Source organism: Corvus kubaryi, unplaced genomic scaffold (assembly GCF_017639235.1).
Source record: "Corvus kubaryi isolate FWS band 111438036 unplaced genomic scaffold, C.kubaryi_AGA036_p1.0 37386, whole genome shotgun sequence".
NCBI classification, from domain to species: domain Eukaryota; kingdom Metazoa; phylum Chordata; class Aves; order Passeriformes; family Corvidae; genus Corvus; species Corvus kubaryi.
The window spans coordinates 179539-203912 of record NW_024581128.1 but is presented as its reverse complement, the minus strand read 5'-3'; the positions used below and the strand labels follow the sequence as shown (position 1 = coordinate 203912).

Genomic DNA, 24374 nt, shown 5'->3' with positions numbered 1-24374 from the left:
ACAAGTAGGCCCAGACATTTTTCCAACTGACAGATGCTAGTGGTGTGTTTTTGTTGTTTTGATTTGGTTTTTGGTTTTTTCTTTTTTTTGTTTTATTAAATTCTCTTTTTAGTTGTCTTAAAGAAGTTTTGACTTCAGCAGGGCCTCACATGCACTGGTTGTTGCAGCTGTCTGCTGATACCTGTTTTCTCTAACCTAAACCCAGGTCCCGGTCTAGATCCCGCTCGAGGTCCCGAGGAAGAAGGTATTCCCGGTCACGCAGTCGCAGCCGTGGTAGGAGGTAGGGCTCTGCCTTCTGTGTTCCATTCTTATTCCTCCCTCTGGGGGCCCCTCCTTCGTTTTCTGTAGTTACTGTGAAAAGTACCTTGCCCTGATTGGGTTGGTTTTCCTTTGCCTTGTAGATCCAGGTCAGCTTCCTACCGCAGGTCCAGGTCGATCTCTCCTCGTCGATACAGGTCATTCTCACCCCGCAGGTCCCGCTCTGGTTCTCTAAGAAGGTCAAGGTATGTGGTTGCTGTTGAACCCACAGCATTGCTGAAGGGCACTTAACTTGGAGCTGAAATATCAAGTGTGGATATATAGCACCTATAATGTGAACAGTAAGCTTGTTTTGCAGTCCATATGCTGGTAGGAACCTTTGTGGTGTTACATGCCTAAGAGCTACTCTGAATACTTTGTTAAAAATTTAAGCATATAATTTTGGAACTGCTGTTTCTAAGATTTTATTTTTTCTTTCTAACACTGTGCCAAAGTTACTATGGTAAAGGTTTCCAAATTCGGTTTCAAGTGTACAGGGTTTAATTGCTTAATCAAGTAAGGCAGTGGGATTCATTTTACGTGGATGGCAGTACTGACCAAAGGTGCTCCAGCCTTCTGATAATAAGAGTTACTTCTGCAAAACTAACTGCCCAACAAAATTCCCAGTCTTCTGAGACATTTACAGTAACTGATCTCTATCTCACCTGTATGAAGAATGTGATAGTAGAGCTTTCATTGCTTTTTCCCAGATCTAGGTCCAGATCACGCTCCAGGTCCCGTTCTGTTGTATGGCCTCGAAGCAGGTGAGACATTAGTTTTAATTCAGACCAGTAATAGTTTTGGTGTGGTGTTTGGTTGTGGTGCTGTGTTGTTTCTTTTTTTTTTTTTTTTTTCTTCCCTGGGGGAATTTTATCTGGAAGGAGTTGGAAGACTGTCCAGCAGAGCAGTATTTGCCCTTAATAATTTATGCTTTTTCACAGACAAAAGTAGTGATGTGCAATTAAAGGTCTGTGGAGAGAATTTTTAAAAACAAGCTAATTCTTAGGTGTGTAGTAAATTGAGGATGGTCTTGAGTGCTGCCTTACTGTTACTTAAGCCATGCTACTGAGTACCAGTTCTAGGTGGTTGTGAGCAACCCCATCCTCTGTAACTGTGATCCAATAAAGTTCCTAGTTACGGGGGGGGAATGGGACAGACAGTGGCTCAGGATAGTGACCAGGAAGGTTTCAAAGCAGTGGCATGTTAACATTTTGTTTAACGTGTGCCAGCAGTGTCCATGTAGTATTTCCACGAGTTACTAGGCCCAGTAAAGGTGAATCTTGATAACCCTTCAGAAACAGTTCTGAGCAGAAACAAAGTATATCTCACTTGTTTGGCCAAGGCTATTGAACTGAGCATTCTTATGTTGAGTGATAGCCTGAATTCTGACGCTCCAAGAAGACAAATATTTTTTAAGTAACAGCAAATATTTGAGTTGGTAAAGTAACATTAATGAATGTGGGAGAAAAGTCTCACTGTTTAAGTAGATTTTAATTCCTGAGATGAACTGGGAATAGTTAACTCATTAGTAGCCAGATACTGGTACAAAATCTGAATTATGCTTGAATAAAATTGCCACCAGCTCTTCAGCACACATGTGGCTGATTCCAGGCTCTTAATGTGCTGTTAAAGTCTTTTCTGAGATGACACTTAAAACTATTCTTCCCTTTATAGAAGGGATACTTGCAGGTAGGAAGAAAGTGTGGGAGTGTGGTCTGGTGTCTTGTGGAACTGGCAGCTGAAGCTTTGCTGGGGAGCTTCCTGTGCTTGCACTCGTGTCTTCTGATGAGTGGTGTCTGTGCAATAAGAGCTAAAGGATTCCCTTGAAATGTCCCAGGGAAGGCCTGCAGCACCAGAGCCTTCCCTCTCTGGTTGGTGCTGCTGCGTGGGGTGAATTTGCTGTTGCTGGTGTAGCTAACTCGATGTGTTTGCATGCCCACTGGCTGCTTTGCTGAGCTTTATTTTTCTCCTGTTGTAGGTCTGAGTCTCATGGTAGATCTAAATCTGGCTTACCTGCTAAAAGGTGAGCGTTCAAATACAAGTACCACTCAGTTGGTTTTTGTTTTGGTTGGTGGGTTTTTTTCTGGGGTTCTTTGGTTTTTTTCCCTCATGATTCAAGGACCAGTTTGGACCAGTATTTCAGTTGCATGTGGAAGAAGGTTTTCTGTTGCAGGGTTGGTTTTTTTCTTTTCATAGCTGATTTCAAAAACACTTTTCATACATTATTTTATGGGGGTTTTTTAACAGCTGATGTTTTGTGGGACAGTAGGCAATTCTTCCAGGATTTTGCATACAGATGTTTTTCACTCATTATCACAAAAAAAAAAATTTGACAGGACTTGGGGCATATTTTCTCCTGCCTTTCTTCTCAAATGTCTGTAGTTCTCCCTCTCCCTAACTCTGCTCAATTCACTGCTCCTGCTTTGCAGGGTTACTGTGATTTACAGCAGCTTTTAAGCTGTGTGTTGCTCTTTTCCTGAGGGCTCCAGCTTCCAGCATTTTTCCTTCTCACCTGCAGCTTCTTGCTTAAAGTAACTGGGTACACTTGCTACCAGCAGTGTCAATGAATTTAACACCATCAGACTGTTCTGGTTTTAAATGGTCAGAAGTGGTTTCTGAGAGTAGCCAAGTGTACCAACCCCACTGATTGTTTTGTTTGTTTGTTTTTAAACAGCCGCTCAAAGTCCAGATCACCATCTCCAAAGAGAAGGTAGGAATGTCTTAAAACTGGAGTCTGTCCTATGGTTAAACAGCACTAGAGCTGGAGCAGTTCCAAGTTAACTTGGGCAAGGCTAAAAGCTCAGGTTTTTTACTTGCCTCAATCTGTCACCTATGAGAAGATGAATTGTTTACGGGCATTTCCTGCTGCTGGTAGTCAGAATGTCATGATAATAACTCTTCAGGAAATGTACTTTAATGAAATGTTCCTGAGGAATTCAGAATGTAGGAACAAGTGAGTAATGTAAGGTGTGGAGCAAGCCATAAAAGTGTTGTAGGATTAAATTCCTGCTGGTGACTCCTGCAGGCTCAGGAGTTGCACAGCTGCCAAGCTGTGCTATGCTCCATGAAGTAAGAAGTTTTCCTATGTTACCGGAGAAGTATGTGCTGGAATTGAGATTTCTGAGCAGGCTTGGTATCTCAGCTCTCTTAAGTAGTCTTCAGCTTTCAAGCTTAAAGCAGTTTTTAAGTTAAAGTGTTAAAATACAACACTTCTTTCATTATTTGAGAACTGTAAATGAAGATGGGGGTGGAACTCCAGAGGAAGCCTGGGAGAGCATACAGTTTCTGTTGGTTTTGCTGTAGGAGTTTTTCTTAACGGTTTGTTGGTTTTTTTTTCCTTTCAGTCACTCACCATCAGGAAGCCCTTGAAGGAATGAAAGTTCTAAAAGAATGGGTTAAAATTTAAGAAGTTTAGTAAAAAAATTATTTTGTTTACATTATAAGGGATTTTGTGATGCAAGGGCTTAGTCCTAGAAGGCTGTTTCTATTGACTAGCAATTGGCATGAATTTCTATCTTCTAAAAGTCGTATTAGCAGACTAATACAAAACTCTTCTGTTGTGTTCATGTTCTGTGATCTGAAAATGTTGGGCTTTTTTTTTTTATTATTGGTGCGTTGAAATAAACTGCATTTCTAACTAAGAAATACATTGTGATAAGCGTGCTGTTCATATTTGGGATGGGGAAGCAGGCTGTGTCCCCCTGGGGTGAAAAGCAGCAGGCAGGCTCGGATAGGCACGTGTTTCTTCTTCTATCCCTACAGAGCACCAGTTAGAGGGCAAAGTTACCAGTGCCAGGTGTCACTCCTGCTGTTGAAGCTGGAATGTTGTGGTGATCCTTACCTTGTGCACCCCCCTCAAAGCTTGGGGAGGCAGAAAACCTCTCTGCAGGTACTCATCTGCCCAGTGACTTACAGAAATGTCTACAAACCATTAACAGATTGGAAAAAACAATGTGTGAATGCTGGCCTGTCATGACCATTAAAGGACCAGGGAACTTCTCACCTGAAAGTATTTTAAATACTTCTGGCATGTGAGCTATTGAAGTAAATATTTTTGGAAGTCTTGTTTTAGATGATGGTTGTCCAAGTACTTTGTGATACTCAGCTAGGGTCACAGTTGTGGTGCAAACGATAATATATTTGCATGCTCTTTCTAGGAAATTGTAGGGGTTTTGTGGAGATGACAGGTCCTCAGCATAACCTGCAGGTCATGGTCAAGTGGCAAGACCTATGGGGAAGTGAGAGCTCAAGTTCCTCCTGTCTGACCCTGGCTGCCTGGTTCCATCCTGGCAGTGAAGTGTGCCCAGGGAAGGGCCTTGCTGCTGTCCTGATTGGTGGTTGCTTTGGGAAACCAGAGTGCCCCCATCTCCCATGGATAGGTTACTGAGAGATTTAATAAAATTTGCCAATTTGATTTATCTTTGCAGCTGATAATGGCTGTTATCAGAGTAGCAAGGAAAGCGGAGTGCCAGGTACTTTTGACTTCAAAGCCTTCAGCCTTCTGCAGTTGTGCTGGTTTTGGCTGGGACACAGTTCTTCATGATAGCCAAGAGAAGGCTGGGTGCTGGAAATTTGGTAATTGGGGCTGTTTTCATTATTGCTGAGCAATGCTCACAGAGTCAAGGCTTTTCTGCTGCTCACCCGATGCCCTGAGAGGAGCTGGGAGGGAACACAGCTGGGAGAGCTGATCCCAAGGGAGCAAAGGACATCATGGCAGCATCTACAGCTGGGGGAAGGGATGGGCAGTGAGAGGGCTTGTCTTCCCAAGTCAGGAAGGATAGCACCCTGCTTTCCTGGTGTGGCTTACCTGCCTGCCCACAGGAAGTAGGGAATGAATTCCTCACTTTGCTGTGCCTGTGTGTATGGCTTTTGCTTTTGTTTTCTTAAACTGGCTCTATCTGAGCCTGTGAATTTTCTCACATCCCTCCCCCTCCCAGTGCCAGGTTGTGGAGGTGGAATGGAGGAGGGAGTGGCCCTGTGGTGCTTAGGAGCCAGCTGGGGCTAATCCATCCCAGCAGAGCTGCAGTGGCCTTTCTGTGCCTGGGGATGTTGGTCTTGGTACTCCTGTCATCTTCCTCACAGGAGGGGGTGCTGGTGTGAAACTACAACAATTCCTGTGTATTTTTTTAAAAAATCCAAGTGTTGCCCAATGGCCCTCCCTCCACTCATCATTCCTCAGGCTGAAGGTTGTGCAGCAGACTGGTGCTGGAGGCAATGCTCAGGCGACAGCCCAGTCCTGTCACTTCAGGCACTGGGTATTTAAGCAGCTTGGCTGCAGCACTGCTCAGCGCTGCAATTAAGCAAGGCCAAAGGGAGGAAATAATAGTTCATTATTACTACAGCATTTTACCACACACTAGAGCAGCTCAGTCCCCAGAGCAGGAGTTTGGCTAAAAGCTTCCAAAAGTGGGACTTGGTTCCAGCTGTGCAGGGTGGCAGCAGGACTACCCCATACCACAACAGGTTAACAATTAGCAGTGGCACCTGCCCAAGAATTCATTCTAATGCACTGCAGCAGTCCCATCTTAGCTGTTTTACTTCTTCCCAGTGCAGGAAGGGCTGGAACAGCCTCTCTTTGCAGGAAAATGTCCACATTGTCCTGCAGTTCTACCCTGTCACCAGAGCAACCTGCACTGATCCAACTGCACACTCTGATCCAGTACAGTCTCCTCAGCACAGGACCATGTCTGAATTTCAGAACCTCTTGACACAAATCAAAAGGTGCTCACCTGTATAAGGCCTTTGGGTTGAACTGTAAACAGAGGATCCCTGGTCAGCCAAAACTGCCTGCCTCAATAAAGCCTTGGTCAAAATGTAGAAGTGAGTCCAAACCAATTTGGGAGCAGCTCACTATGTCACGTGCTGCCTCCAGACATGACTGTTACAAGAAACAGCTGGCTAGTAAGTGTTTTTGTGACCAGAAAACATGACTGCCAGGGTACAGTCCCATGAAAAAACACTCTTACTTGGAGGTTTCTATGCCTTCTGGAAGATTTGCCATTTTCCCAAAATCTACTGTAAGCCACCTTAATTTCAACAAGCAAGCAAACTAAAGAAAAAAACCCCCAGAACTGTCAACTGTACAGCTGCCAGCTTGTTCTTTCAGAGGTCAATGCCACCTTTTGGACCAATAAATACATTGAGACACTGCTGTTACTTGGTCTGTTCTCAGGCAGTGGTGATGGGTGATTCTCTGCAGAAGGCTGTTCTGATGTCACTGCGTGGTCACAAGCTTGACAATCATCCCGATGATCCGAGAGCCACGGGGGCACATGCACAAATCCATGCTGGGATTCTTGATTTTATCCTGCAGCAGCTGGTCCAGCTCACAGCGCAGCTCTTTCACCAGCTCGGCCACCTAACACACGTGGTCAAACACAAAGGGAAGGGTAAGGCTCAGCTCCAGCACAGCTCTGCAGCTCTCCCAGGCCAGCCCCTCCTTTTCCTCACCTGGTGAGAGGCAGCCACAAACCGTATCCAGCCGTCATCCAGGGAGATGACAAAGTCCCCCTTGAGCAGCTGCATGTGCACCTGGCCGCCCCCGAGCAGCACCAGCGGGTACACGGACACCATGCTGCAGTCCCGGATGAACACGCGGCTCGTCTTGATCTTCTCGTGGTACACCAGGTACGGGCTCTCAAAATGCCTGGTCTGAGAGAGGGACACAACAGCCTCGTCAGAGAGACACAGCTCTTCCTGTCTCTGCCCCACAGGCCTCCTCTGCCTCTTCTACAGCTGCAAAGAGCAGCAAATGTGCCTAAAGTGCACCTGCATCACTAACAGACCCTCTCTGACCCATAAGAGCTGCCAACAACTTTGCCAGTTATCCCTTGCTCCTTCCTGCTTCACATGTGAGAAATCAGCTAATTCTCCAGTGCTGACTCAAGCAAGGAAACAAACCAGGGTATGTCCCTGAAGTATCTGTCAACAAATCATGAATACTGAGGAGAAACCAGGGGAGCATTGCAACTGAAACTTTACTTTGCAGGTGTAGCTTAAGAAAACACAAATATGGAGGTTATTGAAGCCACTAGTTCCACCCCAGAGGCTGGAGTTTGTGCCCAAGAGGACACTCCTAACTCAGGAATGCACCATTATTTACAATCCTATCACAGGACTGTTCAATCATTAAGACTTTTTATTTTAAACATCAATAGGGATCCTCACTGTAATTTTAAATACTCAAGCAAAGGTGATTTCTTTTATAAAAAAACAGCATGCTTTGCAGAAAAAAAGAATCCTGACCTGATAATTCACAGACGAAGGATGAATATGAACATAACCATCATTTTTAGTAACAAACTTCAGCTCTTCTGCTTTTGGTTGCATTTTGACTGCTCCTGTACTGGTCTTCTGGTATTTACCCTCTGGCTTTTTCACCTGTATGGTAAGAAAAAAGGTTATGAAAATCTGCTGCACCAGAAAACCTTTTAACTTTATGTTTTAAATTTTTCACAAACAGAAATTCTGTAGTAACATGTCAAGTCACTGGAGACAGGTATTACACTCCAGGTGCTGTCTAAGCCTGACTTCCTTTGTAACCTCAGCCTTCTAAAAAGGTGTAATTTTAAGTGGCTTCCTAATATTTGCTGCTGGCTTGTGTGTGACACTGCCATCAGCCTGCAGGAACAGCAGCAGTCTCAAGCAATACAAACTGGAGCTCTGCTCATCTTTGACAGTATAAGCAGCAATCTTTGGCAACCTAAGCCAGGCTCAAGACTGCCACACAGCCCAAATGAAAGCAGCCTGTGTGGATATGCTAGACAGAAGAAGGAAAAATGAAAAAGCATTCTTTTACCTGGACAACATTGGGATACAGTGCAGCACACAACATAGCTGAGATCAGCTTGATGTTCTCTGCATTCGAATTTGCCTGTGAAATCAATAGGGCAGCATTAGGGATCCTACAGTTCAGTGTGTAAAGGTAAAGCCCTGCTCCAGGAATGACTGAATTCCTGAAACTGGTTCACTTTTATAGTTGCACTCCTGTACTTTATAGAGGAGGACAAGTCACTGCTCCTGAGGCCTCAGGCTGGACCTGGGCTGTGTTTCCCGCAGCTGTGAATGGAACAAACTGGCCACCATTGTCCTGGTGCAGTTAGTGCCCAGCTGAATTGTTCTTTGACATCTGGCTACAAAGTGGCTTGCACCCGAGAGAAAGCAAGCACAAGTCGGCCAATGCACAGGAAAATCCTACAACTACCAAACCCTCATCACCCTGATCATCACACAACCCCAGGAGATCTCTGGCCCCAGTCTTTCTGAAGACATGAAAAACTGCAGCAGCATTTGGAAGCACTGATGAAATGCAGTGAATTACCTCCTCTCCTGTGGCATCCAACACACCATCGCCTCCTTGGGACCACTTCTTCTCAATATCCCTGGCTCTCAATCCCTCCTTCACAAAGCCAATGTCAGAAAGCAGCTCTGCAAACTGCCTCTTCAGACTGGCAATCTCCTACAAACAGACAGAGGGTGGTGATGGCTGCCACACCCAGTGGGACCAGTCTGCCCCAGTGGCTTATTTCCCTCACTGGGACTGCCAGACCCTGTGCCAGGCCACAAACACTGACTTACCTGAAGAACTCTTCCTGACAGAAAGTTCTCCCTGCAGTAGTTGTAGCTTGCTTGAGAGCCCTCTTTGATACTTAAACGCCATCCCTGATTGAGAGGATGGGAGGAAGCCTTTAATAAAACATTTCCACTTGAATTTCAAACACATCCCAAAACCCTGAGAGAGGCTACTGAGTTTTAACTCACCTTATAGGCCTGGAGAAGAGCCAGGTAGTCACTGTTTCCTACTGCAAACTCCAGCTTCTTTTTGTTTGCTTCTTCCCTTTTATCCCATGGTGACACCTAGACAGGCAGTAACAGGTTAGTGTGTTCTTCCCCTCACCACTTGGACAAGCCATTCTAGAGCCACATGGCACATTCTCTTTGGTATTTTCACAGCAGCTCACAGCTCAGAATGGGAGTTTTCCCTATGGACAACAGAAAATATGAGGTATTCAAAGAAGCACTTGATTTAAAAAGCCAAAGTGACAGTGGAGACACAAACTGAGATCCAAAGTGACCTCTGCATTCACAGCTCAGACGTGTCAGCTCCATCATTATCTCTGTTTCACAATTTATTTTACCACTAATTTTCACAACGAATTCAGACAAAATGTCTGCACTTCTTAGCTAAAAATTGAAAATAATATTCAGTTTCTACTGTACATAAACACCATTCTTGCTGCTGCCACATGGTTTTGAACTTCTGCTTGTAACTGGACTGTTTTAACAAGCTCTGCATTAACACCTAAAAAATGTAGGCTAAAAAGAATTAAAATACTCAAGTGTAGCATGCTGCAAGTCTCAACAGCATTTTGCTGCTGCACAAAAACACAGCCCTTGGGTTAAGAATACTTACAAAAGGTGACTTAAAGGCCAGGCTGGCTGCTATGGTCAATGCAGGATCCAGGCAGCGGAAAATGGTGCCAAACAGCATGAGTTTGCCAATCCTGACATCCACAGGCAGTGAAGCCAAGTGGTATCCCAGAGGGGTGAGCTTTTCATCCGGAGTTAGTGCTCCCAGGTCCTGCAGTCGCACCTTCGATGCCTGCAAAGACTCAGTCCTAGGGGGCTCGATCAGTCGTGATAAGACAGAGTGAAGACTCTGCTCAGAAAACATCTCCAGAATCTTAATTCTTAGGAGAGGGGGAGGGAACATGAAAAAGAAAAAACAAAGAAAAAAAGCAGCTTAGTTCCATATACAGGATTAAAAAAGCAAGGTTTTGTAGAAACAAAGAAAAAACCCAACAGAAAACATGCTTTGAAGAGCACACTCCCTAGAAGGGGGCTTGTATGGCAAAGCTGAAGTCAGGGAGCAATGTGGAACAGTGAGTCTGTAAGAACAGACTTGTATTTAGCCATGCTATGGTTTGAAATAAAGTTTTTAGTGCAAAAATATAATTTGTGCTGCTTTGTTTCCTTTCAGTACAAAGTGTGCAGCAGGGATAGGAAGGCCTCTTGCTTTAACGTTGCATGATGGTGGTGCTTGATGCAGGTTGTGGCAGGAGCTCCCTGCAGCAAAGGAACAACATCCTGCACGCAGGCTTCTTCAAGAAACACAACAGCTCACCTTAGACACAGCTGCTCCAAGGGCACTCTCTGTATTTCTGGCAGCTGTTGTTTTACAAGCTGATGGTTGTAGTGGTGGCTGCTGAAGAGATGGAAGCAGACGCCCGAGGCCACACGTCCTGCCCGCCCTTTCCTTTGCAGAGCATTGGCCTTGGACACAAAGGTGTCCTCCAGACTTTCCATTCCTTTGCCTGGGTCATACCTACAGGAGAGCAAGAGACAGGCTTGTATTCACAGAGCCACAGAATGGTTTGGGTTGGAAGGGACCGTGAAGATCATCCAATTCCGACTTCCCCCTGCAACATGCAGGGACAGTTTCCACTAGAGCAAGTTGCTCAGAGCCCTGTCCAACCTGGCCTTGAACCCTTCCAGGGATGGGGCAGCCACAGCTTCTCTGGGCAACCTGTGCCAGTGCCTCACCACAATAAAGAATTTCTTAATATCCAATCTAAACCTGCCCTCTTTCAATCTGAAGCCATTTTACCCCTTGTCCTATCACCTGCCCTTGTAAAAAGTGAGTATTCATGAGTGCACAGAGAACAGGCTGGAGGCTGAGCAGGCAGATGCTGCCGATTTCTGAATGGATACAATTCCCACCCCTGCACTTGGATCTGAGTTTAGACTGGCTTTCTCCACCTTGTAGCAGCTTTCTACAGACTAAGTTTCCTTCCAGTTTTTCCCAGCTCTTTGGAAATCTCAAGGCATAAAACAGTTTCCCAGCCTACAAAACCCAGAGGAAAGAATGCCAGTACCTTTTCTCTTTCATTTTTCCAGAGTCAATCACATAGACCACGTCATCGATGGTGACAGATGTCTCTGCAATGTTGGTAGAGATGATGATTTTGGTAACTCCTGCAGGGGGCCTGAGGAACACAGACTGCTGTTCTTCACTGGACAGTGAGGAATGAAGTGGATACACCACACACCTGCAAGGACAATAGGACAACATGGCAGGGCATCTCCAGCCTATTCCCTCTTGGGAACAATCTGCCTGCACACACTTGCGCCTCACTAGACACTGTCCAGAGTGTTATTTCTCCTTGTAACAATCCAAGGCCAAATGCAACCACAGCTGAATGTAACTCAGCAAACATTCTGATACCAATCAAGGGCTGAGATTTCAGCAGCCTGGATCATGCAGAGCACAAAATGGAAAGAAAGCACTCCTCACTACAGTCTCGGAGAACTTCAACAACTGACCTTCCTGAGCTGAGGAGGAAAAACAAAAGGAGCAAGACAGTAAGACAGTAGAAAAGGAATTACCCTGACTGGAGTCAGCTCACACATTCAATAAACCTTATTTATCCCTGGACAAAGGCAGGCTTTGTGCAGGAAACGACTCTTTATTTATGGGTAAAGACTGACACTTTTGGAGCTTTTCTGCCTTACCTCTTGCTGTGCCTGTTATTAAAAAGAGCATTAGACTGAAGCTGTTCATAAAGCATCTTGATTTCTGCTAGGCCAGGCAAAAATATCAACACAGCACCTACATATGTAGATTAAAAAAAAAAAATTAAAACATCACTCAACAGAAAGGACAGCACAATATTTTATTAATGTGCAATTATTGTACCAAAAAAAGCACACAGGCTGTAACAGTCCTTCACAGAAGACTTTCCAAAGTAGATAATTTCTCACCTTCCCTTTCCAATGCATATCACAAGCTTTGTAAGTCAACCAGAAATTTGTTTTTTCAAACATAATCAGAAACTCTGCATGCAAATCATTAGTTTTGGGCTGTCAAAGAAGCTTCCAAGAATCTTCTTTCATTTATCTCCCAAGGACAATGAAATTACCTGGGGGGTATGAATGTCTGCCAGCAACTATCCATTCCAGCAAGGCTTCAATTAATTCCAGATTAACTTTGTCCAAGTCCATGACAGACATTGTTTTCAACACTGCCTTGCTAACCCCTGGGAAAAGAGAAATAAAACACACAGTAAATCCATGTCTTGTAAAAAACATCTGTGGATGTATGGAACCAGTGTGGCTGCACAACCAGTCACAGCTTAGTTTAAAGAGCACCTGGCTTAGACCTGAAGAGGGCAGATCCATGCTGTGCCTCAAGCAAAGCTGCTCCAGCAAGAACAGATACAGAGAGGAAAGTGGAACTAACAAGGCCTCTGAAAAGCGATGGAAAGAGACAGTAGCTGAAAATTGTCCATTTTCAGATGCTAAGAACTGGTTTCAGCCAAAGTGTTTGCTGTAGTTTAACAGAACAATGGGTTCTCTTTATTTTTTTTTTTAAACTGGCAGGAAGTTTCTCATCTAGAACTTCACAAGTGCAAAACTCTGAATTACAGACAAGCATTCAGCTTACAGTAGTATGTGCTAATATCCCATGTTCTCTGTGTGCCAATTTACAGAATTTAAGAAGGAGCTCACCTTTATATCGTGTAAGGAGCTGCTTCAGAGTTAATTTCTGGTCTGGGTCTGAATCTCTGACCACAGTGTCAGTGGTTTCCAGAAGGCCAGCACGTCTCAGGTCCTCCTCTACTTCTTCAAATGCAGTTCTCTTGTGTCTCCCATTCTGTTCTTGCTTCACCTTCCGCCTGTAGGGACTGCTGTCCTCTAAAACATACCTGGACAGCAGAAGAACATTTGGTGGTGTGGAAAGAAGCCCAACAGTCTCCTTCTAATAATTAACCACAGAGATAGGCTATCAAAAATATTTTTTTGTAAGTCTGAGAGGAACTTTGTATAAACCATTGATAATATGAAGGTCAATGTGCTTTAGAGCTCCAAGAGTGCAGGTGATGGGGGAGATCTGAGAGGATTTACTTTTTAAATACATGCACAGAACTACTGCAGTCTCAAGGTCAAAACTGCAACCTCAACCTCACCACCCAAATACATCTGAGAATATATCATTTCACACCTTGTCATTGCAATCACATCTTCCAGAAAAAACTGGTCCACAGGAAATGTTCGACCTGCAAGGAAACACGAGAATAAATCTATCTACACAAGCCACAACAGCATGGAGAAAAGAGGAAAAAGACCAACGATTATTGTAATTTCATACAGGTTATTATGACACACACTGGCTTCACAGCTCTCATCTACACTGCACTCTTCAACACAATTTCTGCTAGGACAAACAGTGGGTGTCTTCCAAGCATGGAGTGTTCAAGGTTAGGATGGGGCTTTGAGCAGGGGGTGAAATTAGATGACCTCTAAGGTCCCTTCCATCCCAAACCAATCTAGGATTCTATGGTAAATGCACAATGCACTCACACAGGCAGAGAAGGGCTGATACACTCATGGGAACACATCCATGTTCCTCTCCTGCTCCATGGCGTAACTCAGCAATTTAAAAGGCACATTTGGCTAAACATGTACACATCCAGCTGGATCCTCTCACTGATCCTTTTCTCACAAAGATACAGGAGAGTCTTCAGCTGTGATGAAACTAACCCAGGGAACCATGTCATGTATACCATATAATGATTGCCTTCTGAGGAGGAAAATTCTGCTGGTATACAGACAGCACAAAAAATCAGCATTTCCAAGTCCTTTCTCTCCTAAATCTCATTAGTCTCTTCCTCTGAGTCCTCAGAATCGTATTTCTTGTACACATCCTCATCTTGAATTGAGAAACACTTTGCAAGAAGAAATATTGAAAACAATTCTCAGAAACAATGAATGGTAATAAAAATGAATGGTTTTCACCTGGTATGTTAATGATTGGACAGGAGTGGAAGTACTGAGAGAAAAGCTCTGCATTCAGGGTGGCACTCATCAGTATAATGCGCAGGTCTGGCCTCTGAGCCATTATATCCTTCAAAACCAGCAGCAGGAAGTCACTGAAGAAAACAAGCAAAAGAACATTTGAATGTCTTCAGTGTTAACTTTCAGAGTCTCTGTTTTTCTCCCCATTCTGTCCACCCTCCTGGTGTCCTCCAGTAACACAGCAACACCATCACAGAAGCATGAGCTTCTCAGAATGGCCTAAGGGAAGGCAATCTGCAAATCTGATTATTTTCTGGTTGTCCCTTACTGGAGTGTCAGGATTACTTAGCAAAACCATTTAAACAACAAAAAGTTTTACAAATTACTTATATTAATGACAACGCAAGAATGTTAGATAAGAAATTAAAGTAACAGATGATTCCTTTTTGCTCCTCCTCTTCACTGGAAGAGTTACTCAAACTTACCCCCTCTTCCCTGCTCACTGTACTTTTCCCTATACATTTACAACTTTTGTGGCATGACTAAAAGACGGGCCTGAAGTGATTTTAAATGAGAAGGAAGAGGAATCCTTGAGAGACACAAGCCTTTTTAAAAGGCTAAAACACCACCTGAGCTGCAGAATATTGGGTAACAGATAAAGCCTCCTGGAAACCCACTGCACTGCAGTGTTTACTCACCACTTAATTTACAGGGATACTGACAGACATTATCTTTTGTCTGTCATCAGGAGGTAAGTAGGGTAAAACTGCAGGAGGCTAGAGCAGGATAGGATGAGACTGCCTAGAACGAGTAAAATCTACAGACTGGAAGGAAATGTGAGCACTTGTCCCTTGCTCTGCTGAAGCCTGCACCAGGAGAAAAAATTCCCCAGAAGGCATGTGAAGAACTATAGTATTTGATAAAAGCTGAAACAAGGGAAGTGTAAGAACCAAACAGCTCTGGTTAAAAAGTTACTTAACGCTCCAGCCCCATCCAAAACCTCTTTGCAACACCACTGCAATGTGAGGGCACACTGGAGGCACAGCAATTTATGAGAGATGTGCTTTCTCACAAGCTGCTGCAGCACAATTTCCTACTGCCCAAAGACAAGAACCTAAACCCAGACTCCTTCCACCATCCCATCTTACTGCCACAGGATCAGTTACTTGCACCTCAGCCACCTTTATCTTTCTGACTACGTTTCTTCATTTTGCTTACAGGGTAGGAGATTATTTACCTTTCTTCTGTTCTTTCGTGAACTTCATCAACAATAACATGAGTGACTCCCTGCAAAGTCAGATCTCCTTCCAGCCTTCTCAGCAGCACACCAGTGGTGCAGTACAAGAGCCTGGTAGCTGAGGACTTGAAGGGGAAGACAAAGCATTCAGTTTACTCTGGAAAAATTAACATAGTGCAAAGAGAATATGTGCTGCTGTAAAGCATTTGGTTTCAGCTCAGTGCCAGGTTTGACAGAGAGGGACCAAGCAAGCCCTGCTGGAGATGGGCTGTTGGACTTTAATTTCTTGTCTGAAACTGAGAACACCTGCTTCTTACCAAGGGGCATTGCTAAATATCAAAAAATCTGTATTGCTTTTCCTGTGGATATTGTTTTCTGACAAACAACTCAGATCTCTCTTCCCAGAAAGATTTGGTGAGTCTCTTTTTTAGCATACTTCTTGGAAAAAGCAATCAGCTGCAACACAGACAAAAGTTCACTTCCAACACAGCAGTTTGGATTCAAGCCCCCATTTCTGTCTGACTGTAGCTGTACCCTTCAGTCTCCACTTGGGAGACACATGGGAATGGCAACAGGCAGAAAAGCAGCCAGTAGCCCTCCAAAGGACAGCAGGATTACTCGCACTCTCAAACCCCTTCACTTTGGTCAACAGAAAGCAAACCCACAAGACACAACACTGCACTCCCATTCTGCAAAGTCAACTGTGCAACTTGAGATGAAATAAAATATAGAACGTGGTTCGTAATATTTTATAAAATACAGATTATACACACTTGCTTATCACACTGCATGGCAGGTAGAGCGCAGGGATTCTGTACACTAGAGAAGCACTAAGCAGATTTTAACAGGAGTAAATGAAAACCAGCAAGCAATGCATATGTACCTTTACACTTTCCAGACGGATCTGATATCCAACAGTGAGTCCAATCCTTTCTGTTCTCTCCTTGGCTACACGTTCAGCCACAGAAATGGCAGAGATCCTGCGAGGCTGAGTGCAGATGATGTTTGCAACTCTGCTTGGAGACCCTTGCAATGAAGCATCCAAGATAAACTGAGGAATCTGAGTCGTTTTCCCACATCTGCGCAACAAAATCAGGAATTAATTAAAAACCCCACAAATCCAACATCTTCCAGCCACATAAATTGACTGCATTCCACTGGAAATCTGTTTCATTAGTGTGATCCTTCACATGAAGTTCACCTAGGACTGCTGTTACTGGTCACAGATGAGCCACCACCCCAACCTTTCCAGAACATGGATCATATTTCACATTTGTCTGTGTATACTTTGATACATAAAGTCTGTACGTGCAATCACACTCTTACCCTGTCATGCCACTCACAACAAGAACTTGGTGACTCTCAAGCAAACCCAGAATGTTTTCTCTCTCTTGCCATGCAGGGAGCTTCTGTCTTTCGTACAGCATGGACTGGAAGTGCCTGGAAGACTGATGCACAGAAACAGACAGCACAGCAGTAAGAACACCACTGGGATGGAATAGAACCATCTGAAACAACAGCTTGTCTCTTAAATACTTATTTCTCTGAAGTAAGCAAGAAAAAAGATACTACACTGTGCACATTGTACCTTTCTCTGCCTAAACTGTGCGCAGATTTTAACATTTTCGTTATACAGAGACTTCGCCTGCACATCATACTTTTTGGACAGCTTCTTCTTCAAGTTCACATAACTCTCATTCTCCACAACAACTTGTTCAGGCTCTTCATCCTCCTCCTCCACTTCTGCCACCACCTCTTCTTCCTGAGGCTCGGACACTGTTGAGGCTTGAGACAGAGAGTGTAAAGTTTTGTTATTAGTAAGGAACGGGCAATGCAGGAAAGAGAGACGTGGTCCAGCAGCAATCCCAACAAAGAACCTTGTCGGACTGGGCCTGAGGGTCTGCAGGACTGTTTCTGAGATGCACTTAGCTCAATGCTACCAGCAAACCTGCCCTCACCTCACCAAACCAACCACAGCTTCTCCAGCCCCATCCCACTTGTCCCTACCCCTGCACTGTGGTCTGGGTGGCCACACAGTGAGCCAGGATGGTTAAGTGGTTTGCCTTCCTGAATGTTTTCCATGTGCCTCAGCTCCAATATACCACACGACCACTTCTATGCAGCACAAAACTTTGATGGTAGCACCAGCTTAAAAGTTAGTGTAGTTTTAATTGTTAAGTCACTGCCAAGTACTTTTAAACCAAAGCTGAAACTGGAGGTACTTTGGTGCCTCTGCCTGTCAACTGAAGCAGGATTTGCTCAGACTGTCAGCCAGCCCTTGAAAGTTTTAAGGCTACTTTCATCTAAGTATGGTATTTTATAGCATAAGGAATATTTTATAACTCAAGAAAATTATTTGGAATCTCAGTTTCTGGAACAAAGCTGTCTTTCTGCGGAGCTGTTAAAAGAATGGAATACTTTGTCTTACTGTAGCAAAAACACAATTTGTCACATATTTACATGCTCTACAGCTCAATGCAGTTGTTCTTGAAAACTGTCCTGAAAAAAGCTTGCCTTAGATAAAAGTAGTTTTGGAACTGAGAGCTCGAAAGTCACCTTGCCACAAGTGATGCAGCCTCAGCTCTCCCCCTGTGAAATCAACTTGTCTGCACCAGCATAAATAAAAAGGGATGATACCTTGAACAACATTCTATAACCACTTGTCACATTTGCTTAGCCTTAAATCCACCTTTTTAAGTTAATTTTGAGGAGCTGTTGGTAAATTAGAGTAATCTAAAAAAAGAGGTTTCTGAATTGATGAGTAGCAGATGCAGCAGAGCCTGCAAATAACCTTCCCTGTTCCCTTCCAAGCACACTTCTCTGGTCCATTCTGGTGAGCTCACATCTCTCAATGCTTTCATTGATTGTGTGGCAATGGGCATCACTCACTCTGCCAAACCAAACTCTGTGCTCCTTGAACTCAGTTCTGGCCAGCACAAAACCTCTCTGCTGCAGCTTGATTAGAGAAGGAACTTCCTGAGGCACAGACAGATCATGGATCGGGCTCACCATATGACTTTAATCTCCAGAAACAGATTTGGAATAGATGGCTGAACTGGGGGCTCTGCCTTGTCTCTCTCTCTTTTTCTTTTAAATCTGACTGTTCTTAGCCCAGAAACCATAAAGGAGATTTGGTGTACCTTCAGGTTCTTGATTTGAAGCAGGTGCACTCTCTGTCTGTGGCTTTACCGGAGGTGCTGCCGGCAGGCACACAGGAGGAACACTGAACTTGTGCTGAGTATTGCTCAGTAACTCACTGACCTCGTGTTCATCTTCCAAGCAAGTCACCAAGGTGTACACCACTGGCTCATGAGACTCTGCAGCTGCCAAGGCCTTTCCAAAGAGGAATTCAGCAATGTGCAGACGACAAGCAAGAGGCAGGCTCTCATCAGTGGAGTAAAATGCCACAAGAGGTGCCTGAAGAGGATACTTGTTTTCGTCAGGAAATCTTACTTCAAGTTCGTATGTGGGACCATCACTGTGTCTGAGATGAGCATCATCTACAGAGTTCTTGGATGCATTTAGTGGATGGTCTGGAGGGAATTCATGTCTAAATCTGCATTTTGAACCAAACCTGCAGCCTCCTTGGAGATAAAATTTACATATTTCCTTTGAAGTCTGTTTTGCTGTGTCCCTTGTACCTTTTTGTTTAGATTTGCTGAGCCTGTGTGCTAGGTAGTCCAATTCCAAACTAAAAGTCCAAACACGATTTTTAATCCTTTCTACAAATTTTTCTCCATAGATTGACCGGAGGACAAAAGCTTCTTCTTGCCTCTGTTCTAAACATTCCTCCTGACTGGCTTCAGCAGCTGCTGCAGAAACCTGCATCTTCTCTCCATACCTTTCAGAGAAGCACTGCAACAGCAAATACTCCAATGATGCCCCAATATTACCATTGCAGGATCTGAGCACTGCCCTGCAATGCTCACAGTCAAAACCATACCTGCACCAAAACAGAGAAAACAGGGCAACAACTGAGTGAGAGGTTCATATGAAGCAAAATAATCACAGATCTGCTTGATTAGGCTCACAGTAAGGGAGCGTGTATGGCACTGCCTCACATCTCAGAATGTAGCATGTAATAGTTACAGGGTTAGATTTCCCCACTCAACTACAGAAATTAAACTCTTCAGAAAAAGCTGTCACATATAAAATGCTCCCAAACAAAGCAAAAGTATTGAATAAATATTCACATCTGAGTAAAATGGATGAAGAACACTTACGAGGTTTTGAAATATTACCTACTTGGGAGAAACATACATATAGCAGCAATGCTCCCTGAGCTTTCCTAATATCTGTTTCACTGTATAAAAGAAAGAATGGAAAACCTCACTGGAAAAGACTGGAGAGATTTATTTTCATAAAATCATTATTTTAAATTCACCTAGTTGAGGATTAAATTTGTAGGAGATACCAGCTCGTCAATTCTGAACACAGAACCTCCCCAGGGTCAAGAGGAAGTCCAGGCCCTGAGGGCTTACAGAGTATCAAGACCAGTGATCTACCTCTTCAGGATACAAATTATTCACTAAAATCACCTGGAGAGTTTGTGCACAGCAAATGAAGACACTTCACTGTCTACAATTCCATGCTCAGCTGGCTCAGCAGACAACCTTGGCACTACATCAGAAGATTCCTGTTCCGTTGACCAGCACTGTTCATCATCGAGGTAATCAGGCTCATCATCATCTTCTCCAGCTACACTGATAAATAGAGTTATCAAGTTAAAATGAAACAAAATTAAACTGTTGAGTAGGCATAAAACTCTGCCTTTGGCATTTTAAATCCTTCATTTAAAAGGAAGACTTGGCTGTCCCTTCCCCAGAGTTAATATTGTAGAAGAACAAAGCAGAGTCAAAACCATAGGATTTGAGATACAATTTAAAGTTAAGGGAAAAAATACTGTTCTCATTTATAACAGTATGCCTGCTAAAGCATGCTCATCTAGAAGAGCTGGAGTAGTGCCTCCATTTAAACTAACTCTGATTCAGGAGCCAGCTCCTGCCCTTGCAGCTCTTGAAGAAGTTCTTTCACTCTTCTCTGATTCTCTGATGTCATGTGTATGGTCTGCAGAGGCATTCTTGCTTCAGCTCTCTGTTTCATTTGCCCTCCTCTTCTGGCAGGGGCACTTGATCTAAAAATTAAAACAGGATATAGCCATGAGTTATTTGCCTGGCTCAAATGATCTTGATTGAATTGGGATGTTAAGGCCCAAATTTGTAATTCAAAACAGGAAAATCAAAATAAGAGAAATCCATCAACTACAGATTATTCAGCTGGATTTACTCTTATGTGACCAGGATTTGTGTGTCTTTATCTGCACACACTATGCATATATGTATTGCATCCTATGTCAAATCCAGAATTATTTACTAAACACTTTGCTAGGTAAAGCTGTCCTCAGACCACAATACAACCACATACTCCTAAGCTAGATGGGGCAGAACACACACAGGATACTAAATTAATTCTAAACTGCTCATTTTCCATGCCCCAGCTTCTGTTTTGTAATACACAAAAATTAATATCCTGCGTTTGTGTGTTCTGACCAAAAGTGTCCTGAAATTGCTTTATGACCAAAGAAGATAATCAGAGGTTCTAATCTTTAAAAAATAAAACACTTTCCTACATATAAAATGTATAAAACGTTAATCAAAAAAGATATGTAAAAACTGCTTCATACTGAAACACCTTCATCACCCTTTCACTCTTCTCTATATTCAAACACATCCAAAAACCAGCCCCAAATGTCTACAATCCAACAAATGCCAACATCCAAAAGAGTATCCCAAATGCCCCAGAGTACCCCAAACATCTCTATGCCAATCCCCCCCAAATTAACAGAAATACCTGGATTCTAGCCTTGGTTCCTCAAAGAGACAAAAATCATCTCCATCGTCCCAAATTTTGGTCGAACATTTCCTATTTCCACCAAGTTGAGGCTTATTTGAATGCCCACTGCTGCCTCCTCGTCTTCCACTGCCTCCTCTCCCTCTTCCTCCTCCTCTGTTGGGTTTTCCTCTTTTCCTCCCTAACCAACTCATGTTCTCCTGCTGAAGAAGGAGAAAAAATAGCCCTCAGTTGTGAAGGTGATTAAGCACATTGTGTATGTCTGAGTACACATTATTTGTTTTTCTGTGTGACAAGAGAAGTCACCCTCTCAAACCAGTGTTGATTATCTGCATGTTGGTGCGTCTGTATGCACCTGCAACAAAGAATATTCTTCTAGAATATTGTTTAGTAAGTTCTGTGGCTTGAGAAAATATAAGTAATATTCCTGAGCCAAAAGTTGCAAGTTTGACAAAACTCTGGCTTTTCATGACCCTACCAGCAGTGCTGCTTAACCTGGGGGCCCCAGTTCTGCCACTCTGATGGAATTTTCTTGAACATGAAAGCCCACAGGACAAACCTTCAAGGGAAATTTCACAGAAGAGGGCAGCCTCTGCCCTGTTGCTTTTTAACTCAGCAGCTTGCAGGGCTGAGAGTAAAAGGTGGAAAGGGAGCTGAATCTACAATGCTTTTTCACATTATCTTACAGTGATGCCTTTTCCTGGTATTAAAAATTAAGAGCCAGACACAGTTAAGAGAAAAAGGGTTTTTACTTCAGTATTTAGTAAGGATCCTTATGGTGCACCACTTCATCAAGGTGGAATGCACCAAAATGCACCCACGTGATGTATCGCGTATGCCATTTTATAGACCTTGCAAATTAGCATATCTAACAAAGATTCCTCAATGAGAGGCTTGAATGAATAGCGTGATATCACCCCATCCTGAGGAATTCCCCCCTGGATGGGCCTAATCTTAGTTTACAGGATGTGTTCTAGAAAGGACCTTGGTTTCTTAGGATAGCGTAGGGCTTTCTGGCCCCCAACTGCGAGGCCTCCAGGATGTTTGGTCTCCTGGCTTAACAGAATATTAGAACTATGCTAAGTTATTGGACTTAAGGAATTACAAGTATGCATGCTAAGAGGGCTGAGGATTCATAAAAGCTATATAAAAAGCATATATATAAGGTATATAAAAGAAAAAGCAAAAAATCATCATGGCATCAACATTAAGCTCCCTTCTGCAGGGAGCTGCCCAGGCTGCTGAGCGCTCTGTGGAGCCTGCTGAGGGGAGTGACTGGACTTGTGTTGGGAAACAGAAGGCCACCTCTCCTTCTCACAGCAGGATCTTTCCCAGTGCTGACAGGAGCCCATTAGGACTGAGCAGTTGTCAGGGAACAGAATGGCCCAACATTAACACATTCTCCTACTGCACCTCCTGCTAATGGGAAGCTATTGCAGGGACAGGTCAGCAGCTGTGGGCAGTCCACAGCTTATCCCCTGGATCTCTGCACTGGCACCTCCACAGCCAGGACAAGAACTGATGTGGCCGTGCACAAGTAACAGCCCAAACAAGGGCTTGGAAAGAAGTTCCCCTTTTTGTGGCCGCTCTCCGCACTGGAGCTCCACCGGGGCTGGACAGGAGCTCACAGCCAAGCTGACCCCGCTCGGGGCAGACTGAGGGAGGGAGGAAGGCGAGCATGGCAGGCGCCCCCGAGGCCGCTGTCACACAGGGCTACGTCTCCTTCCTCTCATTTCAGAGCACAGAGCCCCGGGCACGGAGCAGCTCCGCCGGCTTCTCCCGCACTTGCCCACGGCACCCTCCCCGCACACCTTCCACGGGTGTCTGGGACCCTTAATCCTCTCCCTGCCCTGCGTTCCCGGGACTCCATCCCCTGCCCGCCCACCTCCCCTCAGCGCCCCTCGCAGAGCCCCCGCGCACCCCCCTCCTCTCCGCGGAACCGTGACGCCCTCCGGGGGCTCCACCACCCCTTTTCCCCAGCGTTCACACCTGTCTGCCCGGTACCTCCCGGACTCCCCAACCCGGATCCGCGGCGTTTCCCTTCCGGGCCACGGCACCTCCGCCCGCCCCGCCCCACCCCGCTCCGCCCCGCCCCGCTCCCCTCACGCAGCGCCCGGCGCTGAGAATTACGTGTGGCTGTAAGCTGCTGTGCGTTTGAATATCTGTATGTGTGTGGCTGTAAGAGTGACACCGGGTGTCTGTTTCTCAACAGGCATGCTGGCTTTTAAAGTATCTCTCGTATTCCTAAGTGAAGACAATGACGATGGTTGAAAATCTTGTCGGTGCTTGCTACACCAACCCACAAGTTACTGAGGGAGCTGGGAGGGCTCGGCCTGGAGAAAAGGAGGCGGAGGGGGATTTTACAGCTACAACTCCCCGACAGGAGTAGCCAGGTGGGGGTCAGCCTCTTCTCCCGGGTTACAAGTGACAGGACGAGAGCAAACGTCCTCAAGTTGTGCCAGGGAAAGTTTAGATTGGATATTAGGAAACGTGTTCATGGAAAGAGTGGCCAGGCATTGGGACAGGCAGTCCAGGGAATCACCATCCTTGGAAGTGTTAAGAAAACCCTGATGCGTAGCACCTGGGGACATGGGTTGTTTGTGGGCTTGACAGTGTTGGGTTAATGACTGAACTCAGTGATCTTGGAGGTCTTCCCCAACCTTCACTACTGGGTGTCAGTCAAAACTGAATGTGTGTGATTAGAAGGGAGGAAGGCTATGCCAGTTTCAGAGTGAAGGTAACATAAGTGACAAGGGACCCCAAAGCTGCATCACTGAGGTGGGGAGGCCCCTCTGCAGATCCCTGCACACACAGGGTCACCTATGACAGCTGCCCTGCAGCACATCTTGGCTGCTCTTGACTCCATGGATGGAGACTCCACAACCCCTCCAGGCAACCTGTACCGGGTTGGCGTTTAAAGCAGAAAACTACCATGAAAGAAAAAGAATAAATCTTTCACACTGGTTTGGCTGTATAAGAACTAACACAGTTCCCAACCCAAACAGACAACACCAGCCATGGGGGTGTTTCCTCAGGGTCCTTCTGCAGATGGTGGCCACAGCCACCACCTTGACGGTCCATTTGGGTCTACTCTGCCCCGTGCCAGCTCCCCACCACCCCCACAACGGGAAGAGTGGTTCATAGGACTGCTGTTGGCTCACACTCCGTGCCATCCAAAGGTGCCTGCTCCAGCAGG

At 44.7% G+C, this 24374-nt stretch overlaps 1 protein-coding gene and 1 long non-coding RNA gene across 4 annotated transcripts; one reads left to right on the top strand and one right to left on the bottom strand.

Moving 5' to 3' along the window:
• Positions 1-3942, top strand: LOC121668738. 2 transcript variants are annotated; one of them, XR_006017546.1, is made up of 6 exons: positions 1-280; positions 402-503; positions 1008-1061; positions 2276-2320; positions 2972-3007; positions 3642-3942. It is a non-coding gene; the product is annotated as an uncharacterized LOC121668738 (long non-coding RNA). The 2 variants fall into 2 exon arrangements; XR_006017545.1 differs by lacking the exon at positions 2276-2320.
• Positions 3943-5609: 1667 nt separating this feature from the next.
• DHX57 (DExH-box helicase 57) lies at positions 5610-23236 on the bottom strand. 2 transcript variants are annotated; one of them, XM_042036772.1, is made up of 24 exons: positions 23168-23236; positions 21179-21381; positions 20310-20462; positions 19867-20031; positions 18469-19271; positions 16917-17113; positions 16655-16776; positions 16212-16407; positions 15329-15453; positions 14092-14225; positions 13298-13352; positions 12805-13001; positions 12216-12332; positions 11809-11905; positions 11172-11345; positions 10421-10621; positions 9710-9986; positions 9058-9153; positions 8875-8958; positions 8618-8755; positions 8096-8170; positions 7543-7677; positions 6748-6948; positions 5610-6655 (listed from the first exon to the last, which is right to left on the bottom strand). In XM_042036772.1, the coding sequence occupies exons 2-24, from the start codon at positions 21370-21372 to the stop codon at positions 6512-6514; spliced, it is 4080 nt and encodes a 1359-aa protein (XP_041892706.1). In that variant the 5' UTR covers positions 21373-21381; positions 23168-23236; the 3' UTR covers positions 5610-6511. The 2 variants fall into 2 exon arrangements, with proteins under 2 accessions (XP_041892706.1, XP_041892708.1); XM_042036774.1 differs by having other exon boundaries at positions 21179-21378; positions 23168-23218.
• Between the last annotated feature and the right edge of the window lie 1138 nt (positions 23237-24374).